At 34.7% G+C, this 26,679-nt stretch overlaps 1 protein-coding gene across 9 annotated transcripts in view; it reads right to left on the bottom strand.

Annotated features, from left to right (window-relative positions):
* The window catches only part of LUZP2 (leucine zipper protein 2), a 245,354-nt gene that overhangs the window by 19,932 nt on the left and 198,743 nt on the right, over positions 1–26,679 (bottom strand). For all 9 annotated transcript variants that reach the window (XM_038179472.2, XM_038179469.2, XM_038179468.2 and 6 more), the window contains 2 exons: positions 26,349–26,423; positions 22,132–22,296 (listed from right to left, as the gene is read on the bottom strand). In XM_038179472.2, the coding sequence (XP_038035400.1) occupies positions 22,132–22,296; positions 26,349–26,423 (240 nt within the window). The remainder of the gene's footprint in view (positions 1–22,131; positions 22,297–26,348; positions 26,424–26,679) is intronic.

Raw genomic sequence — 26,679 nt, 5'->3', positions numbered from 1 at the left:
ACTGGCTCACTGTAGCAATTCTATCTTCTATTGTTTTAGTCTTCAGTCTTCCCACTATCACTATCATTTGTGTGAAAATAAAAAGTCAAAACATTTTAACCTAGAATAACAATATTTTAACCTGGAATAATATGGTGAGTTACAGTGTGTACCTGCTACTACCTGTAAAACCATGGACACCTCTATACAACCCCAGTTGCTTGTCCTAAACAGCTTATGGTGACTTGGACTAATTTTACCTCTTTTTCACATTAAAATAAATAAATAAATAAATAACCCCACAACCCAAGAACAGCCTGAAGTCCAAAAACAGTCAGACAGCATTTTCTTAAGGCTCTTACTACCACAGAAATTTTCATTCACTCCCATTAGATCTACATAATACCTAATAATAACCCAGCAAAATTTCAGTCTGGGTACATTTTGACAAGCTAAATTTGCTCTGCAAAATCATTCAGGCTGCCACATTTTTTCCTTGCCTGTGCTTTTCTGCAGTATATCTCCTTATGAATAAAGACCAAACTAAACAAAAACAGTCATTTAAAGTGCAGCTTGACCTTAGTGATAAGAGAACTAACCTGTATTAGTAAGAAATTTAATATATAACTGTGGAAGACAATCAGGCACATATGGTGTACAGAACAATTCTGCTGCCATACACTTTTGGGTGATAAAAACTTGTGCAGTTAGAGGAAAGATTCTTAATTAAAAAAGATATTTTTAGTCTTCTGCAGATAACAGAACTGAGAACTAAATACATGAAGAAATCTGCAGTGTAAAAATCTAGACAAAATATTTGAGGACAGATGGTATTCTGATATTATTTGAAATGGCACTGCATCACAATAACATCACAAAAACAACAACAAAAAAAGCTATTTAACTTTGAGGGTCACTGACCACTGTAAAATTTTCCAAATGAATCCTAATTACAAAAACACCTGTGCCCAGTTACTGAATGCTAATCCAATGAAAAAAGTAACTTTTAGCATTGAAATTTAGCACTGAGATAATTTCTCATTTACTACCAGTGGTAGGTTAGCCTATTGTTCGTTTCCCTCTTTAGCAGAGGACATAATTGTGAAGTGAATTTAAAGGACACTTCTCATACTCTGCTAAACATAATCAGGTCTTTTTCTTTGCTAAAAAAATATCCCAACATGCTTTTCACATTCATATCCTAAGTTCTGTAATTCTATGATTATTATTCATAAACTTAAATTATTCTAATATATATATCAAGATAATTTTTTGTATATTTAAAAACCTATACAATAAGCCCATTAGAAAGAACAGCTTATCAGTAAAAAGCAATGAGAGATCTCAGTATTATCACATCAGTAAGTGACACTGAATTCTGTATGAGAAGCCAGTGGAAATGCTAAAATAATTGCTTTGTGTGCTTATATGTTGGGATTTTGTGTAAGCAGGTAGGTGTTCCCACAGCTGTCTACATTTTCTGCCTCTCTTTAATCATTTGGCTGATATGTAAAGAGGAGAAAAACAAAAAGACATCTCCTTTATTATGAGAATTTCATCCAACAGATGAAATTTTGTGCCTTAAAAAACAAAATTATACTTTGGACAATCCAGTCAGAAAAAGTCTTTTTAGATCTACTCTACTCCATTTGCAGACCTAGCTTTTGTTAATCCTGACTTTTATAGGTGACAGAAATGTTCTGTTGCTATACAATTGCCCTTCTTTCAAGTCAGCTGGGCTAATGATACAAACATGTCATGAAGGTTAGCACAGCCTCTAACGATGTAGTGAAGCGTGAATATTCTGAGAACAGCTGACTGCTGTGGAAAGCAGTTGATAACACATTATGGGTTCACTTCTGCAAAATCCTAGGCACCACTGGAGCAATTTCAGTGTAAGCCGAGAAATCTCAGTGCCTTACAAAAAAGGGTATAGTTACTATGAAGTCCTTTGCCTTTGTTTTTTTAATCCCCGTATGCAAACTATTTGTATGAACTTTCTGTACAGAGAATTCCCTTTGATTAATTTCCTGTTCTGTCACAGATTTTCAAGAAAATGCTTATGTAGCACTACAGGATTTCAATCTGTAGGAAAGGATCTATCAGGATCTCATGGCACTATGGTCTGGTCACTGGCTTACAACAGTTGCACTAAAGACATTTTTATAATTCATCCTACAGTGTATTCTTAACTCCACAAACAGCTGTTCCATAAATTTCTCTGAAGTGGGTCCTTAAATCCTTATTTATATCACAAAGGTGTGTGTAAGTCACTGAGTGACTTACATTTAAGAGTATAAAAATATCATTGTTAAACTACTTCCAAGGCATTTTATTGCACCCAGCACACTGAAACCAACATCACTGACATAAAAGGAAAAGTAGAACAACCTCTAAATTGGACAAGAATTACATTTATTATCTGAAACTTCTCAGTAGTTGGCCTAAAAATATGACTGTATGTATCATGTAGCATATAAATAATTTCTTGAATTACTGTACTGCTGAAGGACTTACTAATAGAATTGCAGCATTCATATCATTAATTGTTTGTGTTTCAACTATAAACTTCGACTTTTCTGTTTCCATAAGTCAACCAAAAGAACTGCGGGCAACTTGAGAAATGATGGGTTTGTAAATGGTAAAAGGTATATCTACTTTTTTTTACCCCACAGTCACCTGAATGAAAAATTATCCGTAATATTGTCTATGCTACAGACCTGATAGCAAGAACTATCGTATTTTTCTAATATTTTTTTTGAAAGGCAGGATTAATTCTTGCTGCCTTATACTATCTAACAAAAATGTCCTTCAAATCTTGTTTTTAAGTACAATTTTGAACTCCAAGAAAGAATTTGGCATGTCTTTAAGGGCCTGCTACACCTTGCAACATATTGTGTGAACACCACTTATCTCTTAGTATTAAAAAGTTTTAAAAATATTTTTCTTTAGCACACCTTCCAGACAATTTTTCTGAGAATGTAACTTGAGGCTGCAGAATTCCATTATATCTCCTTTCAGTACTGAACATTGGCTAACTGACCTATTCAAATCAGAGCCTTAGGGTTATGGAAAAGTCATCACCTAGATAGTGCTACACATGGGGTGGGGGGAAGAAAGTTGTAATTATTACGAACAAGACACCAGAAAATAGATAGAGGCAACCACTGTAACATAAGAAAATCGAACAGGCATTAGAGACTAATGATAACTGAAAAAGTACAAATATAGTATATTCTGCTAACATGCCTACATAACACTGACAACAGCAGACAGTTCTTCATGTAAAGTTCTCTCTATCTCATTTCCCTAATTTTAGTTCTTGTTCGTTGCACAATAAATTCAAACTTATTTGAAAAAAATTAATCAGTGCTGACCTAACAATCAGCATGCTCAAAAGAGCTCTCCTACAGTGTTTTCAATAGCCAATGCCACTTACTTCATAGATGAGAAAGCAGAAGTACAGTATGGGAAACCACAAAATCACTTAATTAGTGGAAATAATAAGAACAGAACTTTGTTTCATTCAGTTGGTCAGGATGCATCTTACACAGTTTACCCGCATACAGGGATAAGTGAAAAAAACAGAATCAAAATTAGGAATATTGTGGTAGAATACAGAAACAATTCCATCTCCAAACAAATCCAAGTTATTTTAGGCCCTAAGCATGGCAAGTCAGTGAATATAATTTAGAATTCCTGAGACTTGATGTGCATTTAAAATATAAAGATGGGAATAAATATAAACCAGGATGGCAAATAAACTATAGTATACATTCTGTATAGAAATACCAAATTGCAGTGTACTATTCTAAAAAACTAATAACATTCAATAATATGCATAGTTTGCACAGCATTTGTACTGGTGCTATACTGCATAACGGAGAGGTTCCAGACCTCCATTTGTATTTGCTAACATATCTACCACATCAGTATTCCCCAGTGATCTATTAATGTGCACTTTCAAAAAACAGACAACCAACTTCATCAATAAATAATATAGGCATTTTAACAAATAAAAGCTATAGTGGTAAATTAGCTGAATTTTCAAATTTCTAATAGAGATTTAGACTTGCTTGCTGTGACTGGAGATCTCAGCTAAGCACACGTAACTACACATCATGTGTACTGTAAACATCTAGGCACAACGTCGTTGCTTGAGAAAGGGTCACCTTGACTAAGTTGAATTGCTTATGGCACTTCTATCACCACCTTATTGCTTTTCAACAGAATTTTTGACACAAATCAGTAACTTTGTTGTATGGACTACTTCACACAAAAGCTGGCTGATCTGCTTCTGCTATTTTTGTCTCTAAATTAATATTGAAACAATTTGATGCCACTCTACCGAGGCTAGTCTAATCTTAAAATCATGCATTTGAGATATTCTGCTTTCACAGTTTTCTTCCACTCAGTCTGCATTGGGAGTTACATGAAACTTTTCCATCTCTGCACTTCTCTAGGCCACTACACTGTCATGTCTTGACAGAAACATCAAGTTCAACCACATCAAGATGAATCACGAAAATACATTTGTGGTTTTTTTTTTTTTCATATGTCTCAACAGCAGAACAGCTATACTATGCTTCACGATAGCCCAACCTATGATTTTAGTTTCACAAATGGAAATTGAGAAGGTGGCACTACCTTCTCTTCATTTGCAAAACTCAGTTCAAGTTCTAGCCCAAGTACTGACAAAGAAGTACTCTGTGTCAGAGTACTCCCCTGTACTCTAGCATCTGTAATTTTGTGGTCATCAGAGGATGCCAACATGTAAACATGCAAGTTGTTAAGTGATCAAACAGTTGGACTAGATGATGACTGAAGGTCACTTCCAATTGAACTATGTCATCTTCTATTCTTAATAATTACTCTGTACCATACTCCTATGTACCTTTGGTATTCATTCTGTCATACAGCAACTTAAAACGCATAAGCAATTGAAAAGAATTTTCTAAACTGCAAAAATTTATGACTATGATATACCACTAAAGATACTGAATATCTCCTTTTAAACCTTAAAGGTAAAACAGCAGCAGGTATAAAGTCCTCTTAGGTAGAGACAAATCAAGAATTGCTTCTTCTGTACCCACACTTTTAGTTGACAAGTACTGGAAACATTGTTTTCACACTCATTTCCTAATAAAAACTGAGCCTGCACAATTCCTCGAGAGTTAGAAGCACAAGATATTCTCACTGGGATACTAGATGTTAATAAAGACATAACCAGTCACCTACACAGAAGAATACTGATACAACTCAGCATAGATATTGAGACATACCAGCTGAGAGGCTGGACTGTGTTCCTGTAGGTTGCACTATCAAGAAAGGACAAGGTTCAAGGGGTATGCAGTTCCAAGGCATCTTCAGAAAGATTCTAAAATCAGTAAGTTATCAAAAACAAAATATAAGATCCAAACAATTGTAGCTATTCTAAAACAACAAGAAATCTCACTGTCCTTTAAAAGAAAACACTAACATATAAGCAAGGTAAAACTTCCATCTGGATAGAACACATCTGCAGTTTTTAATTGTGTATAAGATGCTTCTAAATGACAGGCTATTTCTCTTTTCATGTGTAAACCCCTCCAGAAATCACTGACTTTTTCAAAAGGTCTTGAAGAACATGAAAAAAGGTGTGTTGCAAATAGTTTTCTCTACAGGAAAAGAAATCTGGAGGGCTGTAATCAATTCTTTTAGATTGTCTCAGTAACTAATGAGCAACTAACTCGGTCATGACTTGGACTTCAAAAAAACATATAATGGCCATATTCTTCCTCCAGGGGAAAACTTTTGAGTGAAGAACAATGACCCTGAAATTTAAGAAGAGCGGATATTAGTAACACTTTTCAAAGGAAAATCATTAATAGATGTATAAAGATGCAAGCAGTGAATTCACGCATTGTTAAATTTGGTTTAATTCAAAAGGTTTCCAGAGCTGTTCATACTAGTATTGCACACGCTAAGGCACAAAGTATAGAGGGGCAGTGGTTAGAGAAACAGCATTAGAAAGCTACATAACACATATAAATGTCTGCACCAATGTTTCTCCATCAATATTCTGTGAATATTTGACAGAATAAAAGTACTGAATTTAAGAAAGAACTAACCTTTTTATTTTCCTTCACCTGCAAGAAGAGAGGGGGAGCATGTTTCTTTCATTATCAGCCCTCCCTTAGTAGCACTGAATAGCAAGGATGCACACCTCGCAACAAAAGGGAAGAATAGCTCTTTTTTTCTCTACAAATAATACTACTTCCACTCTGGATCAGCAACAATCCCGATAAAGTTTTTAACTAGTACAACTGTGGTTTTCTCATTCATAGTTCTTTAACAGTGAGGTATTCCACAGCCCTATATCTATGGTTTCATATGCAAAATAGTTTAGAAATAATAATCTCAAATTTTCAGATAAGCTTTCTTCTGATTTATGCACAGCTCTTAGCCGTCTGAATTCAAAGGCATCATAAAGCTAAGAAGTTTCTCTCTGGTGTTAAATTATCAAGATTATTTCACTACTTCACACTTTCTTTCTCCTTTCTTCTTTCTTGAGTCACCCATCCATTCATTATTCACCACAGGGTGTTTTGTTTGTTTTTTTTTTTTCCCCCACAGAAAATAATATTAAACCGAAGTTTACATAAGTCAGATGAAATTCAATCTGTATTTCTATTTGTATTTATCACCTATTTGTTGTGACTGTCTGCTAACTACTCAAGTAAATTTCCTTCAAGTTATCTAATAAATTTGAGCAATTACCTGTGTAAAAGCCATCGTATTTGCAAATTTATTTTTTTGCTCTTCTGTATTGGATCCCATGGACAGCTAATGGAATTCTGATGCAGAGATGAGGCACCTCTGACATTAATCCATTAACACCGTTTCACAATAGGAGAATTAGTGACCAAATACATTTTCCTCTTACTCACCTTTTCTCCCAGTTAAGCTATAATCAACAACTCATGACAAGTATGTTGTTGACCGTGGTACAGATTTTCTTCTTGATGTACATGGGTCACTGATATTTATTTTATAAACTTAGAAGAACACACTGTATATGAGTGCAGAAAGAAATGGACTATTAACTTTCACTGGTTATTGAAAGGCAACCATTTCATGAGAAAAGAGAAAGTGATATAGAAAATGCTACAGATAAATGCATATAATAGATAAATGAACATATAAGCTTATATATATATATATATATGTCTATGTAAGTATAAATATACATATAACCATTGATATTTTCAGTCTAATTGTACTTGTTCAGTGCAAGATCTGGTAACTCACTGACTAGACAATCTTTTTATTTTTTTTTTATTTTATTACAAAAAATGTGAATAATCATCCTGTTCAAAGTATAATTTAGGTTTAACCTAGTCGTTTATATTTCAATTGAAGAAGTTACTTCATGGCAGAATTTTTTTTTGGAAAGAAACTGAAGCAGAAAATATTCTGAGACATTTTTAAGATTAAAAAAGAAAGAAATGTGGTACGTTCTTAAATTCATATCACGTGCTACAGTACAGCAGATAAGATGAATAAAAAGTTCAAATAATTAAATAAGCCCACGCAACATGCACTCACAGTGCTCTCACAGTAAAATAGACCAAAGGAAGTAAAAGCATTAGCAAAAATCTCAAATTCTCCACAGAGATTTAGAGAAATTATGTGTGAGGTTGGTACAGAGGTTGCAGAGGCACTTTGTGGTTGTATTTTGATTTAAGTTCTTTACAAGAATCAGTAACAACACTCTCAGCAATCCAAAGGAAAAAAAAATAGAAAAAAAGAAAGAGAAAGAAAGAAATGGCAAATAGTGGGGCAATCACAGGATCAAGATATTATGCTGTTATTGTTTGCAATATAACTGCTGGGTCTGCTTGATACATGTGTGCTTCTATTGAAGGACGTGCATTTTAGAAATGCATTGAGTTTTTTCATTTTATTACTTTGTTTGATTAAAATATTAGAAAGCTTTCCTTTATAAAATGAATTCATCCCTTTACTGTTTAAGCTATTAGCTGTACTTACAGGCATAGTTTATTATGTGCTCCTGCCAAATGTGGTTGTGTATCCCTCACAGGTCTGCTATCACAAACATTCATCTACATTCCTGCTGAGAATTTTTCTAATCAAGTAACTAACGACTGGAAAGCTCTAAAATAGTCCCGGGGAGAAAACGACACCAACAAACAACAGAGATTCTATGTCAACACTACAAACTCAGCAGTGTTTGCACAGTAGCAAATACTGAAGAATCTGCCTAAAAAGCAGGAAGAATAGGAAAATACTGTCGCATGTCACTTGGGCTTGACACAGCTAGCTTTAACCAACAAGGCTGATAGTCCTCCTTTCTTCTTCAGCTTTCCCTGCTGCCTTTTGTATGCACTGCCAGCTGAAGCTAGACTGCTCTGGATCCTCAGGATAGTTCAATTAAAGACAGCCGGGGTTATTGTTTTCATTTCACTACTGTAATGGGAATGTAAGCTTATGAAAAGAAAAATATCAATTACAAACACCCTGCTTCAGTTATACCGTTGCACTAAGAATCATAGATTTCAGTCCCCTTCTACTCAGTATTTGAAGGGTACTAAAACTAGAAAATGAATTCCTGCTAGAATGCCATCACGTATTTCCAAGCTGACTGTTGCTCATGTTAGTATGATGACCAAATAAACAGCACAGCAGTATTTGTACATAAATTTAGACCTGACGAATACCATCATCTGTAACTTACAGAACCTTTCCATTAAGTGATTGGTGAAACATTGAACAGATAATTGTCATTGTTAAATTTGAAAATAAAAAAGGAAACTCAAGAACCATAGGATGAGTATAATTGGAAGAGCTTAATATTTAACATCTCTTCCTTTCAAAGTTTACCATTATCCTCGATCCCATGCTTAACGATTCCTATTGTAAATAATTTAGAATAATGAAAAGTAGTCTAAAACCAAGTTTCATCAAGATAGTGTCAATCTCCATAATAGAGAACAGGCAGGGCTTACAAGGGAAAAAGACAGCATTAGACATACTGCTCACTAATGCATGAATTTGTTTCCACATCATTTCTTTCATCACATTTCCTCTTAGTAACTTTTGACTTAGTAATACGTCATGTGCTTATCTGTGTCCTTTTTCTTCATTATTTTGGGCTCTTGCTGGGATGACATGCCACTATGTAATTTGCCAGCACTGCACTGGAGTCAGTTGTGATATATTAGCTTGACAGGGAAAGAGTTTTTCCTGTAGGCTCTTAAAACTACAAAACGTGCCTTTCCAAGTGTTTGGAAAGAGCTTAACTCACATTAGGCAATTTGAATTAATAAATAACAATGGACTGGACAACGAAGTCCTAGAGCTTCAGGTGGCATTTTCAGGTGGCATTTTCTTCTAGGCATTAGAATGCTTCCAGAAACACTCAGTAATGATGACACAATGTCAGATGCTAAATTATCAAGTAAAGAAATTTACTGTCTTGGTCTAGATTTTGTCTGTTCAGCTCTTCTAATATCTGAAAACCAAAAAGTGCTTAAGGGTAATAGAGAACTGAGGGTGGTTTTAATTCTGCCTAGATGAACTATGGATGACAGGAGAAAGAGAGAAAGTTGCCTAGTCTGTTTTTCCAGTGAACAGACAGAATCTGGATTTAAATAATTTAACCGGATCACAGCATGTTTATAACTTTTTTTTTTTTTTTTTTCTAAATTTCTGGTGCTGAGAACATGAATGAAAACATTAATTTAAAGGAGTTTTTATACAAATGATATACTGGTAGATTAAAAATCTTAAGGTATACAACAAATTCTTTATAGAAAACTTCTGTGGCAAATATGCCAGCTGAGATTATATGTCCGCATTCTTTTTTTTTTTTTTTGTCCGCATGTTTTTTTCTATTCTCAATATAAATAATTCATAGCAGATGCCAATTTTCACTGATCCCAAAATATTATTCCAACAGATATCAGAAGCCATGAGTACATAGGTACAATTTTATTTTTGACTAGCCCAATTAGTTGTGAGCACCTATGTCTAGTGTCAGAATGCAATTAGTACAACTGATATGGCATATTTCACTTTATATTTCTTCTAATAATCATTTGTTTAGCAACAGTTCTAGATGTTTACTGCAAATTTGTGTGCAGCCAAAACAACGGGAAAAGGAAGTAGACTTGACTAGATTTGAAAAACAGAACAAGTATTCCTTCAAGCATCATATATATAATTATAGAGAAAGCGTTATTAGAGAAAAACTTGTTAATATAGTTATAAATGCTGATCACATATATTTATGGTTTAAACCTAGAATTTTTCATTCTCTTTATCATTATTAAATTTTATCATCTGCTTTCTTGTAGATTGGGCAAGTTGGAGTACCTAACATTTTGTACTATGCAAAATTTGAGGATGGCTAGAGAAGGAGGTAGATATTCATGGGTACAAATAAATGCATTTTATGTATATATAAATAAACCTCCTTTCTCCCCTCTTTAAATTAGCTTTTACAACTCTTTTAAATTTACTTTTAAAATAATATGCTTTTGATTACTGAAAAGTTCGAGTCATCCTATGCAAACAGTATGCTGCATTTCGGTTGTCTGAAAATTAAAGAAAAATCTCTAATACTACTGCTACAGATGTCATTTAAATTATTTTTTGTACTTCGTGCATCATTTCAATACTCTTACCAGATTCCTGATTTGGACTTCCTGACTGTACATGAAATTCAAAGACAATTCTATAACTTTTATTTTCAGAGAAAATGGTAATTTCAATGAGTTTTCCTTTCTTAAAGTTTTCAAAATGCTTAATCAATTCCTAGATCAATCTCCCTTACTAGATGAAAGGCATCTAGATCAGTAGTCTCTTACCATCACTAACTTGTTATGAGAAAGGTCAGCTTGATCTTATTCTTCCACTTGTTGGGCACTGTTCACCATCATCTGCTGGTGCTCATTGTTCCACCAATCACTATGCCCAGTCAACCTATCTTGCCTCAAAATAACAAATCAATTCAATTAGTACATTAGTATATACATACATATAAAAAAAATAACTCCCATCTGAGAGTACTTTTGTTCTATCCTATTGCAATGAATGACTTTCTCACATGGACCTTTATTTGTATATTCTTAACTCTTTATGAAACATTTTCACGGAATCACTGAAATGTTGAAGTTGGAAGGGGCCTTTGGAAGCCACCTGATCCAATTCCTCCACTCATGCAGGGTCACCCAAAGCCACTTGCCTAGGGCTACGTCCAGGCGGCATTTAAAGATCTCCAAGGAGGGAAATCCCATTGCCTCTCTGGGCAACCTGTGCTAGTGCTCTGCCACCCGCACAGTGCTCAAGTGTTTCCTGATGGTCAGAGGAAAACTCCCATGTCCTAATTCGTGCCCACTGCCTTTTGTCCTGACACTTACAGAAAATGTAATAGCTTGCAGTGAACTAAGGAGATAGAACATAATAAATGTGTTTTGTTCCAGGGTTTGATCGAAGTGACAGGCACACAGAGGCACATGACAGTCCCTAGCAAAATCTCTAATTCTTGTCAGGAAGAGCAAGACAAGTCTTGCCGTTCTCTCTGAGACATCCTCTGTGTCATCAGCAACTCATGGATGCAGGGTTTGATACTGGACACGTCTTAATTCAAAAGGTGTGGAAACCAGTCAATTCGACAATCCTTTTTCTTCCAGAATTTAACCTTCAAACCCACAAATTTCAGCAGCAAGTAGCAACACAACTTCTTAAAATTGGGTAGCAGATAGAACCTTCTGCTTTTAATTCTCTCTTAACCTTTGCTGAGCTGCTGCTCTTTCAAATGCTTCTACAGCTACCTGATTTCATTCCCTCACTTTATCAGTTGTTCATTATTATTATTTTTTTTTTTTCCTGGATTAGCCATATCCCAGCGATGCACCAGCCCTGGTGATGGTAGGGCTATGCCACAGCATGCAGCCACCAGACTCCTGGCACCACACTGGTGTTGGGGACGCCTCGTCAAAGCCAGACGAATATTACAATGCTGCACCAGACCAGGCTAGCAGATGAGCAACCAGGTGAGCAAGGGCAGAAAGGGGAGAGCAGGGAAGGGCCAGGCAGGGCAGAGAGTCTGGATCTACATTGGCCTATGATAATAAAATACACAGTCACAAACTTCACTGCATCATGGCCCTAGAGGAAGGTGGAGGCTCCCAATAACCATGGGCAAAGTGATCTTGCCACAGCACACCATCTCACAATCCATGCTACAGGGAGCTGGAGGCTCTCCACAGCACAAGGGGGCCACCACCATGCCCCCCCCCCCCTTTCAGGCAGCTGGAAACTTCCCTCGGACAAGGACAAAGGGAGCTCTGCACCATTTTGCTTCTTTGATTTTAACACGAGTAAAAACTCCTTTATCTAATTCTTTTCACTTTTCTACAACTTCTCAAGTTTTCAAACAGGCTGTTCTTCGAGGCAGAAAAAAAACTTCAAAACTTTATTTTACACAACTTTTATCACACCTAAACATCTTAAGATGTTTTTTGTGGTTGTTGTTGGTTTTGTTTTATTTATTCATTTATTGCTGTTTTACTTGTTAATACTTAAGAAACTGAAGCAACCAAATCAACATGTTGCTTTAATAAGTACCTTGATTCTCTACATCCTTTACCAAGGAAAAAGCAATTAGCTGGGGGATAATGAACACTGTATAACACTTCTTACATTTCAGAGCAGAAATAATACATTGTGTCAGAATATGCTTTATAGGCAATTACAGCCTCCCAGATGAACGTAAGCAGCTACTGAAGTTACAGTCACAAACATGAGCATTTGCATTTTCAAGGTTCTAGAGGACTCACAGACCACAGGACGACAGGCTCAGTGAAGTTGGAACCCTTCTGAAGCAGGAGCTGTTACAGAACCGAGTTAACAGAAATGCTTTTCGTTTCAAGACTGGGATATTTTTCCCCAAGCATGCCTCAAAAGAGGCCCTTTATTGATTTAAGAAAAAGTAGGAATCCTGCTAAAGGGAGCTTTTCAAAGACAAACTGTTTCCTTCCAATCATCTTTTTCTTTAAGCTCATCTTACAAAAACAGCTATCATCATAAAAAAGTCCCTGAAAACACTACTGTCATCATGACCACAGTTATATTAACAGAAATGAGAAATATTTTTAAAAAATATTAGAAAATAGGAGTATATACATAATCCATACACCATCACAAAAATTATTAATAAAAGAATTAAATATTAACTTTACAACCCCATTTGTTATCATTTCAAACACTCAATTTAAACACTACCTATTTAATTATAAGAGCTGAACAAGTTTAGGCTTGATACTAAAAGCCTTTTTTTTTTTTTTCCTTTAATTGAATGTTACCTTTTTCATGAACGGAGAGCACATTCCTTTAAAATACTACTTTCTTAGAAAAATAAAATAGCATTTGAGATTTAAACAACAATAAATTTGGAATGGGGGACAGCTTAAGAATTAGGGAATAAGATTTCAGTTTCAGCCCAGTACGTGATTTCTTAAATTACTCAAAACTGAATTGAACTTGATTGTCTTAGGTTTGCCACCAGTCTATTCTGCATTTTTTGTCCTTGATGGTTCAGCACAATGGTTTTAAATTCAGTATTAATGGCCCAAATATCCAGTTTTCAAGTATTGATACATCCTTGAATGTTTTCCAAATCATGTCTTTGCTCAAATAAGAGAACACAGGTATCTCTAATGCACCTCTCTTGGCTCCACCTATTAAGTGAAACTTTGCAACAGTAGATTAATAGATTTTGTATACAGGATAACCACATTAATAATTATAATGTAAAGCTTTGTGCATCTCCTTGGGTAACAAAATCCCCTTGGGAGTACTTTCACAATTACATTCAAGCTTGTAAGCCTTTTAAAATGCTTAATTAGATTTCTGCACATTTTATATCTTTTTACACAGAACATAGAAAAAAGCATTAATACTAACAAATTTTAAAACCTGTTTACTAATATGGAATTGAAAAAGTTCTGTTTCTTTTTCTTTTCTGTCATCAAAAAATGAAGAATTACAATGGACAGCCTTTCTACATATCCATGGTTTCTAATGGAACATGTAACAAGCTCATAAAGTCGTAAGATAAAGCAATGTGTTACCAGCTCTCTGCTAATTGGAACGTGAACTAAAATTAAAAATACTCTGTTTGCACCCAATCATCTCTACTATCAACAGGGGAGACTACAAACAAACAAACAAACATGTTGAAAAAGTCCATCACTTCAGTAGGAGAGGACAGGTATCTCTAAAAATACACCTGATATGAAATTAAGGGGATCTCCTCTCCCTCTGCTAGAGAAAAAGAATAATAAGCTTTTCCAGAAAGCTATTTATCTTCACAGGCAGCCTGAGGCTGCTCTAGCACTGAGGCCTGGTTTTAGACTGGAGCAGAATTTGAGAAGATGGATGTAAATTGTTTGCTTATCCCAGATTACCCCAGGTCCATGCAAGACCATTAGCTATACCTAATGACCTTTTTTATTTTGGTAGTATTTTACACATTCCTTAGGAAATTTAAACATGACATGCTCCCATCAATTTTTCTGCCACTGTCAAATAGTAGTCCACAGTGTTGTGGGAGACTTTATAGAAATAAAACATGAATCTTAAAAAAAAAAAAAAAAAAAGACATTCTTCAGAGACATTTCCTCATACACAGGCAAATAACTGCATTTAACAGCCAGAGAAAGAGCAGTAGTTACAAATTAGCCCTGAACTCATTAGCCCTCTGCTAATTTCAGAGTCATAGGATCCCTGGGGTAATGGTCCAGTTCAGCTACTTATACCCGATTACAAGAAGGAGAGAGGTCAAACACTTAATCTATGAAATGAGGGTAATTATAAAGATCATGTCAGAAACTTCAATGAGAATGATGTAGTTCTGGGATACGGACTACATAAGAGATGCCAGTTGCTTTTTCCCCCCTCCAGCTTCCCTTGATTGTACTTAGTTAAAAAATTAAAAACAAAAAATCTCTAAAACTAACTTACTGTCAAGATCATGTTCTAGTAATGAAGACTTCTTAAAAGTAAGTAATAAAATCAAACAGCTTCAGCTTTCATTTTAACGATCTCTGGTGTTAAATATTTTCCTGCATATAATAAAATTTTATTAAAAATTAGTCACTGAAGAAAAAGGACTTTAGAAAAAGTTATGTGGAAGCTTTCTTAGGAAATATGAAAAACATTCAATCTGAAACAAATTCAGGAAATAAAAGCTATGAGAAACTGTTGATGTTCTCTTATGAATCATCATTAAAGCAAAACTAATACAAGACTACGGTTGGTATCTAGTTGATCAAAATGATAATAAAAGTCTATAAGCCTATAGAGAGCTATAAAAAACTGAACAGGAGAGACCTTCATGAGAGAATAGTTTATGCTAGTCATGCTTCTGTAATTAGATTACTTTTCATCTTTCTAAAAACAAATCTCTTACTGCATTAGGCTTAAAGATACTTTTAGTACCTGAGCTCTGTAATGTAAGTACCTTAGAAGGGCACATGTATTCCTTACTCTGAAATTAAATTCTAAACCAAAGGAAGATGTCATTTTTCAATGCTATTTTACTTTCATAATGTTTGTGTGTTAGGAAAGGGTTATATGATTGGATGTCATTACTGCATATTACACATATGGCTGACTCTGCATTTAGTAATAGCCTTTTTCTTTTTTTAATTACCATTTCCCAATCCCTGTGCTGAATGCAATGAACTACAGGTCACTGAAACTGCAGGTGCCAGCGATATCTCATTAACTCTGTCAGAAATAAAAGTGGAGGAAACAAACGTAGAAAAGCAGTGAGCTACCACAGAAACAGCCTTCCTAAGGCTTTAGTAGAACACAGTTCTACTCACTGTCCTTGACGTTTTTTCTGTTTACTCATAGTTGGCCACACATGTTGTATGTTGTGCCCTTAGCTTCAACCCGTTTCCTCTGGTAAAGGTGGGTACACATTTATTTATTTATCTCCTCTGTTGTTAAAACAGAGAATTTCTGAAGAGATTCAAACACACATGGCTACATCTGTATTGGTTTGTATTATCCCAGAGTTCAATTTTACATCAAAGAAGTTTTGCTCAATGTGGTTTTCACAATTACATGGAGTTTTCACTTACCACCACAGCTAACTAAACAGGCTAAAAGTTCATCACAGTTTCAGGTCTAAGCTTTTATTTTATTATCTTTTTGAAACAGACCCTTTAACAAATCTGCCTCAGACAACACCGGACCCTGAGGCCTGAATATTCATTTTATAGGAAAACTGTGTCATGTAATTTATTAAGTTTGGGGAAGGAATAGGAGACTCAGAGAGGAATATTTAACTAGACAGAATGAGAGAAAAATGCTCAAAAGTGGTATGTTAGGAGAAATGATCATGACTACTTAGAAACAAGGAAGGGAAAAATGAAAGGTGGGGGAAAAGAGGAAAACCTTGAGCTACTCTGGCCTTGTGGTCCAAAATACCAAGTAGATGCAGAATGTGATAAAAGTGATTTGGGCAACAGCAAGAAAGTACTCAGCAAAATCAATAGAAAATTGGAAAAGAACAGTCAAAAATATTTTGCTTTATAGAGCTTTGGTTTTCTCCTGTGAAAGAGAGACTATGTAACCAAAAAGCATATGCATATTGTGAATGTCAAGTATCTAATCCCTTACACTAACATTTTTTAAAATTCAGCCTAACATCTTGTATTTTTCAAAACACCTTTGACTTGTCATTTGATCTCTGAAGTGGGGTTATTACCAACAAAATTTGGAATGCTTCCTGACACAATACAAGTCAGATTGAAATTTACTACCTAAAGAGAAATAATTTCCTAGTTATTTTTTCAGCATGTTGTAGCAACTGAGGTCACCCCTAAGTAAAAATAATCAGATGCACTTGAAAAGCTTTTAGAGTCTTAATCTTTCTTATGACACAAGTAAATCCACAATTTTAGTCACGTATTTTTTTTTCATATTTTCTTGAGCAACAAATTTTCAGCTGCTTTGTTCAGGAGTCGGAACTTTCATTTATACTGGAATATTACAACACATTATCTGATCAGTAATAGTTCCACTTTTAGAAAACAGAAATTATTTCCTTTAGTAATTTGTTCTAGGTTTGTGTTCTGACCTACAAAGGGAAAAGGATGAGATGATATAATGCTACACTCAGCTGGTTATTTTTTCTTTAATCTAAAGCTATTGTATTAGTTTTCAATGACCTACAAATAAATATGAAAAAAAAAAAAAATTGTTCAGCCTTCATAAACACGGACAGACCCAACCTACACATTCCAAATGTTTCTTCAGTCTTTCAAAATGTTTATGCATATTTTGAATAAATCTACACATGTAATTACAGTTCCTTTCAAACTTCTAGTCAATTATCACTATAATATCCTAGTCTTATCAGTAATATGATACACAATTTTCTATAACTAATATTCAGTACAAGTAATTAACTACTCTATCATTAGTTCATATAAAATATTTATATCAATCATTTCTAGTTTTGTAGAATGAAATGGTTAAGGGTCTAGAGCCTAAGAAATGTTCTGTTTCCCTAGATGAATCATAACCATTTTCTAGGTTAAAAAACACACATACATACAACAGCAACAACCACCAGCAAACCCTGAAAAAGTTAAGTCAGGAAACTTAGAGTCTTCACAGTAAAGGCATCTCATATTTTCAGCAGCCCTGGTCAGTGTCTTTAGTAGATGCTCATTATGCCTTCAAAATAATTGCAAGCCTAAATTTAACCTAAATACATAAAAGTGCCAACACAGAAAACTTGGGCTTGGGCTCTACATGGCCATTCCAAAATGCTTTTCTGTCTGGCTTGTTCTGACCAAATATCCAGACATGTACCTTCCTTGAACAGTTTCACAAGCTGAGGCCCAGAAGAACACTTTCCTAAGCTTAAAGCTAGTATTAATTTCCTGAAACTCATTTAGATAGCACACGAAGTATATTTATTTCTGGGAGAAAGGATGATAGCCCACAGTACTTAAAATTTTCTGGATTTTTACATTGATCCATGTATGTTGGAATACAAAATAGTCAGAATATCCAATACAGAGGCAAGAGCTCCTTGCAGCAGTTGCCAGGAGGAAAGTGTAATTTTTTTTGTGAGATTTTTCTATCTTTTAAAAATGCATTCAATGCATTCACACTGGAATAGCTGTTTCCCTACTTTTCTACAGGATAGTTCTCATTCATACTCAGTCTATATATTCTCTATCGAGACTAGGACACTGAAGTGGCATTTAATGTGTTCTTTCAAATTATGCACTGTATGGGAAGGGGCTGTTATTTTCTTCACAGTTCCAAATTCTTGGATATTTCTACTCTTAAAATAGTGCAGTTCACAAAATACAAAAAAAAACCACAGGGCATTTATAATGAAAGAATTCATTTGGGGAATATGTGAAACAACGTTAGGCAAAAACACCCTGGAGCAATGTGATTATTCTGGTATCCTTGTCACCGTATGGCCCATTATTTCTGTATTCAACCTCACCAGTGCAAATAGAAACTTTTTCTCTGTTTCACTTCTGATTTTGGTATACCATTAATATTCCAAATTACTGAATCTTATTTGGTTCCATTCTAGGTACAGATATCTTTACACTCCACAGCCAAATATATTTGAATGATATCTATTAAATAAAATATTTATTAAGTGTAATGTTAGCTTTTTTTTTCAGAAAGGGAAATTAAAACAAACTGAGTAAGAATGCATTCCACCTAATAACTCCACATATTTGAGAAGAGAACAACTTCTGAGTTGTTTTTTATGCCAAGCTACAGTTAGTGCAGAAAAGGCCTCAACAGGAAGTCAGAACCAGTACACAATTCACAAATTACCCCAAACCACATTTCCTCTGGTGGGTAATCTAGTCAATGTTATTAATATCTATCCATTAACAATACACTCTTCCAGTACCTAAATGCCTATGAAATTCCAGGTCCTTAGGCACTGATTTAGAGATTTAAAGGGAGAGCAAAGTGGAGTGTTAGCCCTCCTCCTCATTATCATTTTTCTCTTTCCTCATGACCTCTGTTCATGGGAATGAGGCAAGGAAATTGCTGCCACTGAATCCAGCTCTGGCAACTCTAAACTCACTTGGGAAGATTTTCCGTTTCCAGAATACAGAATGTTTACTTGCTGAGACACGATGGTGCAAAAAGAAACTATATAATAAAAAGAATTGTCATGATCTAGAAAGTTAAAGACCTCATAGATCAAGATTAATGGCAAACTTTCTGATTGTGTGTGGTTTCCTTGGAGTTGTTACTGCCATTGAACTCACACACAGTCTTCAATCCATTTTTAATGGTAAATACTTTTTAATGGTAAATACTTTCACCACTGACATTTGTGTTATGATGGGTATATGATGGCTCAAGTAGGTTTGGTCTGAAGTATTACTGTTAATCCTGTATTTTACACTGGAGTAAATTTTACATATTAACTCATTTAAAACATAGCAAAATATGCATCAGACTGATACTGCTTCTGATCAATTTAAGCAAACTCTATCTATGATTTAAATGTAAGAATATCCCATTACCACTCACTATTCCAAATTCCTGAGCTATCCAGATCAACACATTTTGCCCCCTGATTTATGCACTTTTTTTTCTCACAGATTTACATTGATTTTTTTTAAACTTTAAATTTCTTCATATTAGCTTCCTGAAAGACCCAAATAGATCCTTAGCAAATCATTTTCTTAAAATGAACCTTTCATAAGAAATCTGTTGATTTAATTTCTAATTATCCTATCTATACCATGTTGTTGTTTTAAGCATCTTCTCTACAGAAATACAACTTTCATATCCATATTGTTTTTAATGAGAAGCAGCCCAATCTCGTAGATGACTGTTCTGAAGTGATACTGATGTCATACATCGTATGATGTACCCTTTCACAGATTTAAAATAAGTTTGACGCTTCTGGAAAACACTTTTTAGGCTGGATGAGAATATCTTTGAAATAAGATATTTGCCACACAAATGATCATTTCTTTCCTGAAGGTTAAACTGCTGCTTATCAGACATGACAAGATGCTTAAGTACCGCTCATCTGAAGTTCCCTTTTTGACATAGGAAAACTTATTTAAAGTAATCAAACACATTTACATTCACATAAATACTATCCTGTTATATTGAAATGTTTATGCAAATGTAATAGAGAGAACGATACACCTGTAGTTAGATTTACTTGGTTTAAGAGTAAAACAAAGCCAAGGAAAAGATGTATAAGAATGGGTGTCATAAAAAAGAAGCCTTTCATAATACAGCGCAGATGTAGAGAGTATAATTCTGGACTGACTATGATTACTTGACAACCTATTTCACAGTAGCAGATTTCAGTGGTTTTATAATCACAGATAACACACAGATTTATAATAATGAGGTGTCAATGTGTGGAAGAGCAGGACTGCAAACCATTATTTTTGCAGACATTTTCATGGCATGTGCCATGTGCAGAGAAATGTGAGCAATGTCTATTAAAGAGACAGTATAACTTATTTAAGCACTCGTGGGATAGAGCGGACTTAGACTGCGGCATGGAAATACTGCTACATTTTATAAACAGGAACATTAAACACAAAATCTATTTGATTATGGAAAGAGAATGAAGAATATTTTGTGTTTCAATCAAATGTCAAAAAATGCAATTTTAATCTCTACGTTGTATTCACATTTTGCACTACAATAATACCTGCAAAACCAAAGAGAATTCAAATACTTCAAAGCCTCTGACCCTATATCAATATTAAACACAGACACAGTGACTTTTTCGGCCTTATCTTTCAGTGCACCTATGCTTTCATGACAGGCGCAAACATTCGCAACCTGATGAAAAAGACAATAAGAAGAAAGCAGACCATTCTACAGACACACTCATTAGGAAAAATGTGCTCAAGGGATCCCAGGGTGAAGCTCAGCCTGCAAGTCCCATGAGAAGAGCCCACATTGCTGCAGTAATCTTAATCTGTAGATTAAGATCTGTAGATTAGATCTGTAGAGAACTAGTAATCTTAATCTAAATAGGCACTGATATCCCCATGGGTTGCTATTAATACACTGCTTTGTTTCAAGAGTTAATGATTTATTTTTTTTTGATGTGAAGTTTTCTTCCTGTAAAACAGTTAAGGAACCTCCAATAGTTATTTTAAGACTAGCAACATGAGATCCAGTTTTATAATTACATTCTGATGTCTGAAATTATATTTCAATTTTCATTACACCCAGAAAGATTACTAATTTTTGGCTCCAACCACTGTACTAATAGTGTTTATTAACAGCTGTTATATAAAAATTACAAATTGACTATGAATTGGCAATTCCCATTTTTATTTCAGGAATGAGTATGGAAATTTAAGGTGGATATTAAATTGTCCATCCATCATTCTTCTGTAACATTTCCTTTTGTAATTGAAATCACAGGCTTGTGCTAGATTTATTGAGCCAGTTGAATACAGAAGCAAAATGTAACCCTGGAGATGAACATTATCAGGATAGCTGTCAATCACTGTTAAACCTTGACTGCATTAAAATGCCTTAATCTATTTACTCAAAACACTGCATTAAAGATTTATTTTATTTTAAAATTATACTTTCTCCTAAACTCTGTTCCCATTTCCTGGATATGTTGTGTGAGTCAAAGATCCCTTTTGGCAAATTCTGTTTGGGTTTCCCAGCTTGTTTTCTGGTTTTATATTAGACTTTTTTATGGAAAATACAAACTGTGTTACTGTTGAGTGCTGTAATGCCACAAACACACTATCAATGTCTGGCAGGTAAATAATCCTATGAATTAGCATTCTCACTTGTTTTTGATGTAAATCCATCTTCCTCGTAGATTTGTTATGCAAACATGGTCCATTTAGCAAGTGACAGAATTTTGTTCTTCAGCAAATAAAAGTACCCAGTTCCCAACTTTGTAAAAGTTTATTGACATCGGAAACAGGCTTAGAATTATCTTCCAAATTCATCCTAATCTTTCAATGAATTTTAAATCTTCCTTAGTTCCAGTTTGATGATCCTACAGGACAAACACTCAAAGACGTTTAAAAAAAAAAAAAAAAAAAAGTGAGGGAGAAACCATACCTTGGTGCTTGTCACTTGAAATGGAACTTTTGAGCCCTTTGTAGCTAGGGGTGTCAGCTTCGCAGCTGGTTTTGTAGGCATTCGATTCATAGCAGGAGGCTGATTGTGCAGAACAGAAGACAGGCAAAGCTGCACAGTTTCCTTCAGAGCTTTCAGCTGTGACTCCTGGGGAAAATAAGAAATCACCAATTCTCCAAGACGTGTTATAATGAACACAATTGCTTGCTTTCTCTCTCTACATTAAACACCACATTTAGAACCAGCTGTTTTTTCTTATTAACAGGAAAAATGAAGGCTGTTTAGTGCCGTTTTTAAATAGATGAACTTACTGTTTATTAAACATGAAACTTTAAAAAGTCATGGCACTCTTCCTTTTCATCCATGTATTTTATCCATATCGTTTATTGCAAATACTTATTAAATATTTTATATTTAAAAGAACAAAAATACAACAAATATCATATTTTCACATATAATAATAGAAAGAAGCATGTTACACAAGTATTGCAAAGACAGGCCTTTCATGGAATTTTGTTTATAATATTCAGCATAATTAGTAATTTTCATGTTATAAAGATTGATTTTAATCCAACACAAGTATGACTTCCCTCGTGTACATACATGTGCATATTATGTTATTGTGCCATATAATAGGCCACAGGCATTTCAATTCTGTTATGAATTTGATTGTCCATATCCATTATTGTGCTATAACCTTTCAATTGGAGAATACACTGCTATTCCCATAATTATAAGACAGTGCTTGTAACTTGAGAAAGAATACTGCTATTTTGCTCATAAAAATACAGATAGATATATTAATCAAAACAACAGTCTGTCACTGAAATAAGTGGAGGCAGTATGAACAGTGAGATAACTATTGTACTGGAGAAATCTCTTTTTAAATCTTAGTTCTATCATTGCAAGCCACTTAAGCCAAACCTTAGTTATTGAAGTAATTTTATTATACTTATTTCAGAGAGAGTTACTCAGCATTTGGTGTTAAAAAAAAAATCTCGCTTTTAGTGTTTGTATTAAAATTACACCTAGAAATACAGAATACATCCACACATTTTGTCCTTCAAAGATTTTTTAGAAGATACATAAAGAGATGCATAAAGGATCATGAAGTATACTGTGGCAAAAACTGATGGGAAATAGATGTGTAAAATATAACATACTACATGTCAAATGTTATATGGATGATATCAAAATATTTACAGCTGTATGAATAAGTATCTTAAGCAATGGGATTTAGCATACATCATTTTGGTTTCGTTCATTTGCTGAACAACTATTCTTCGATCCTGGCTAATATTTTTGTTTTATGTCAGATAACTTCCATTGAAATTCAGCTAGGGACTCTATCACATAACTGAGACAGTCTGAAAGACAGTCTGAAAGAAATAAACACCATTTATTAAAAAAAAAAAAAAAAGAGTAAATAAACAAGAGTCAGCAGGGAACACTTCAGTTGGCAGGACAAAAGACAGCCACAAAAAACTGTTCGCACATAGCTCAGTAAGGAAAATCAAAGAAACAGGAGATCGAAAGGAGTTCATTTGTTTGCAAACAGACAAAATGGAGTGTCTTTCACTTAAGATGTGTGCAGTGAGAAGGAAAGCTAGATTATCATCAAAGAGGCCAGCATTTTGTATGAGTAACTAATTAAAATGTATGAACCTTGAGCCAGGATGGTAAATCTTTGACCTAATGGCAGTGTAAAACAGTAAGGATTACTTCATCCATCTGACTTGGGATCTTTTAATTTTTAAGTGACAAGAGAAAATCTGAGCACTCTTATTTTCTGTTATATATCTTTTTATCTGCCTTTTCAAGAACAGACTACACAGAGAACAGAAATTGCCATTTGACATAGCCCAAATCAGCTAAATTAGCAGAGGCAGTAGGCTGTCTAATTTGGCCTGAATATATGGACTCAATCATTATAGCACTACATGACCCTGAATGCTTCCTACACCCTGCGTGTGTATGCCTGGGCACCTGATGCACCACCACTAAACATCAGCAAACACGTTCACGATAATAAACATGGACTCCTCTTGATTCTGAGGGGAAAATAGCCTCTTGATCCCTAAAATCCTCTTGATAATTTATCATCCTCTCACCTCACTCTGCTGTTTGTCAATGCTTGCTTTGTCTTGGGTACAGCCAGCCATTTTGTCGTTACAGATGTAAAAGCATAATAATCTGTTTTGTTTTCATCCTGAGGGTAGCAAAATTCAATTTTGACTTTGCAGATAATAGCTTTATAAATGGGCAGCACAAGAGTACAACTTAAGGAAAAAACATCGGAACCAAAGATGTCATTTGACAAAGTTCTCGGTGACATTGGATATACCCAATCGTGGGTCAAATAGACTGTCTGTCAAAAACATCGTCAAAACACAATGCATGTTTTTTTTTTTTTTTTTTTTTTTTTTATATTTACTAGACCTGTTTATACTCTTGATATGTGGTTGAATGCAGTACAGAATACTTTGGGCTGTGGTAATGCAAAAAATGTCAGTTTTCCAAGGATCCCTCACAGGAACTAGAAAAATGCTGCATTATAAATACACTGCTGAGCAACACTGAGTCTACCATCAGTGCAAAAATTATTTAAAACAAACATTTAGAAGAGAATTTTGATATCCTCCCAAAGGAAAAATACAATTTTATGCCTATTTATAGGCACAGTTTGAGACTCAATCATTCAATTATTCATTTCCAATACAGCTCATGCTCCAAAAATGTGTTCTGCTTTCTACACCTATTCCACTCCTTTAGCAGAAACTACATGTGTTAACATTCTCAAAACAGTTATGGCCAAGTCTTCACTGAAGACACGGATGGACGATTGGACATCTCTAACTATTTTTAGTTCAGCAAGAAAGCTCGCGACCAGGGCAAAAAGGTACCTGAAGCTTAAATAGTCTTATTACTCTGCTGTTAGAACTAGTCAAGCATGGCTATTTCTAGTCTCATATTGCTGTTTGCAATTTCACTGGTGTGAACTTCATCCTTTTCCTTCATTTGCACTGCTGTTTAACTCCTGTTTACCTGCTTCATTTCCACTGCACTTGCACAGCATGTGAGCAATGATGCCATCCCAAAGACTTTCTCAGTGATTATTTACCAGAAGACAACAGCAGGCTTCTAGTAAGCCTAGCCCTAAATTAAAATTCTATAATATTTCCTAAGAATGAAACACAGGGTCAGATAAGTCAGCTGAGTGTGCTGCAAATCCCCTTTTAATTTGCAGATTGAATTTCTTAATAGCATTCTCATTAGAAGTTCCTGATGTCAAACGTTCTTTACTTTCTCCTTCAGATGCGTCTGCATTATAATAACTGCATTTAGAATATGTTTCCTACACGCACTGTCCTCTTGTCATTGCCACAGACAGCACTAGTGAGGGAGCATGCCTGTGTATATGTATACATTTTTCAATTAATATGTGGAGTAGGTCAGTTCAGCGTACAAGTAAAAAACACCTGATATATCAGAAACACACTCAGGTTTGGATAGTGCTACTGTGATCATTGCTTATGTAGATGACATTTTGAAGTGCTGGAGGTAAATCCTTCATCTAAAGGACAATTTCAATTATTGTAATACTAATAACCAACAAAAAATGCTTTCGTGCAATGGGCATACTTTCTTCATGCTTAATGGAACTTGAAAATAGCAGAAAACTATTAAAAACAATATATATATATGTACATACAAACATTTAAAAGAATAGTCTTCAGAAGTATATTGAAGTGTTTTCTTGTCTGATAAACTGCTTCCCTAAGGATTTCTCATGGCCTCCCGTCCTGAGAGTACTCTTCTGCCCTCTGAAGAGCTCACTCTGTCACATAAGTCGATCCCGACAAGCGACAGACATTTCTATCCAGACTAAACCTCAGATAAAATTATATCAGTTAACAGGCATATTCTCATTAGTGCATTTGAATGCATAAAGAGCATTCTGCTTTCAGTGGGTCTTTGAGATCTTTATTTCTAACTTGATTTCCCTCCTCTTAAATAACTTGCAGCTGAATTTAACTTCACACATTGTAATTAGTTCCACTGACTTCAATAAGGTAACTCCCAGGTATGTGCAATTAAGCATGCATCTGAATTTTTGCAATAATTCCATTTGTTTTTGTCAAATTACACTGAAACATTCACAGCTGACAAATGTGCTTACATCACGTTACACTTCTTACTTTGTCAAGTGCTGCCTTTTCCAATTGATCCTTTGCAACTGCTAGTTTCTGCTCCAGATCTGTTAGCTGTTGTGCCTGTGGGAATAAAGAAGAAAAAGCTGATATAATCTACAATTTATTTATTTATTTTAATGAATTGGGTCAGAATTGGTTGCCAAAAGACAAGGCCTCAAGAGATATATATTTTTTTTTCCTTGAGAACATGTATTTTTATGTGGGAACAGGGCTCAAATCTGCAGAATCTGTGAACACAAGTTTACTCTTTAATTTCAATGTCAGCAGTAAAAGATATTTCATACTATATTTATGATTATTCCATAGTATCCTTCTG

Source organism: Anas platyrhynchos, chromosome 5 (assembly GCF_047663525.1).
Source record: "Anas platyrhynchos isolate ZD024472 breed Pekin duck chromosome 5, IASCAAS_PekinDuck_T2T, whole genome shotgun sequence".
Taxonomy (NCBI): Eukaryota; Metazoa; Chordata; class Aves; order Anseriformes; family Anatidae; genus Anas; species Anas platyrhynchos.
This window is presented reverse-complemented; position numbering and strand designations above follow the sequence as displayed.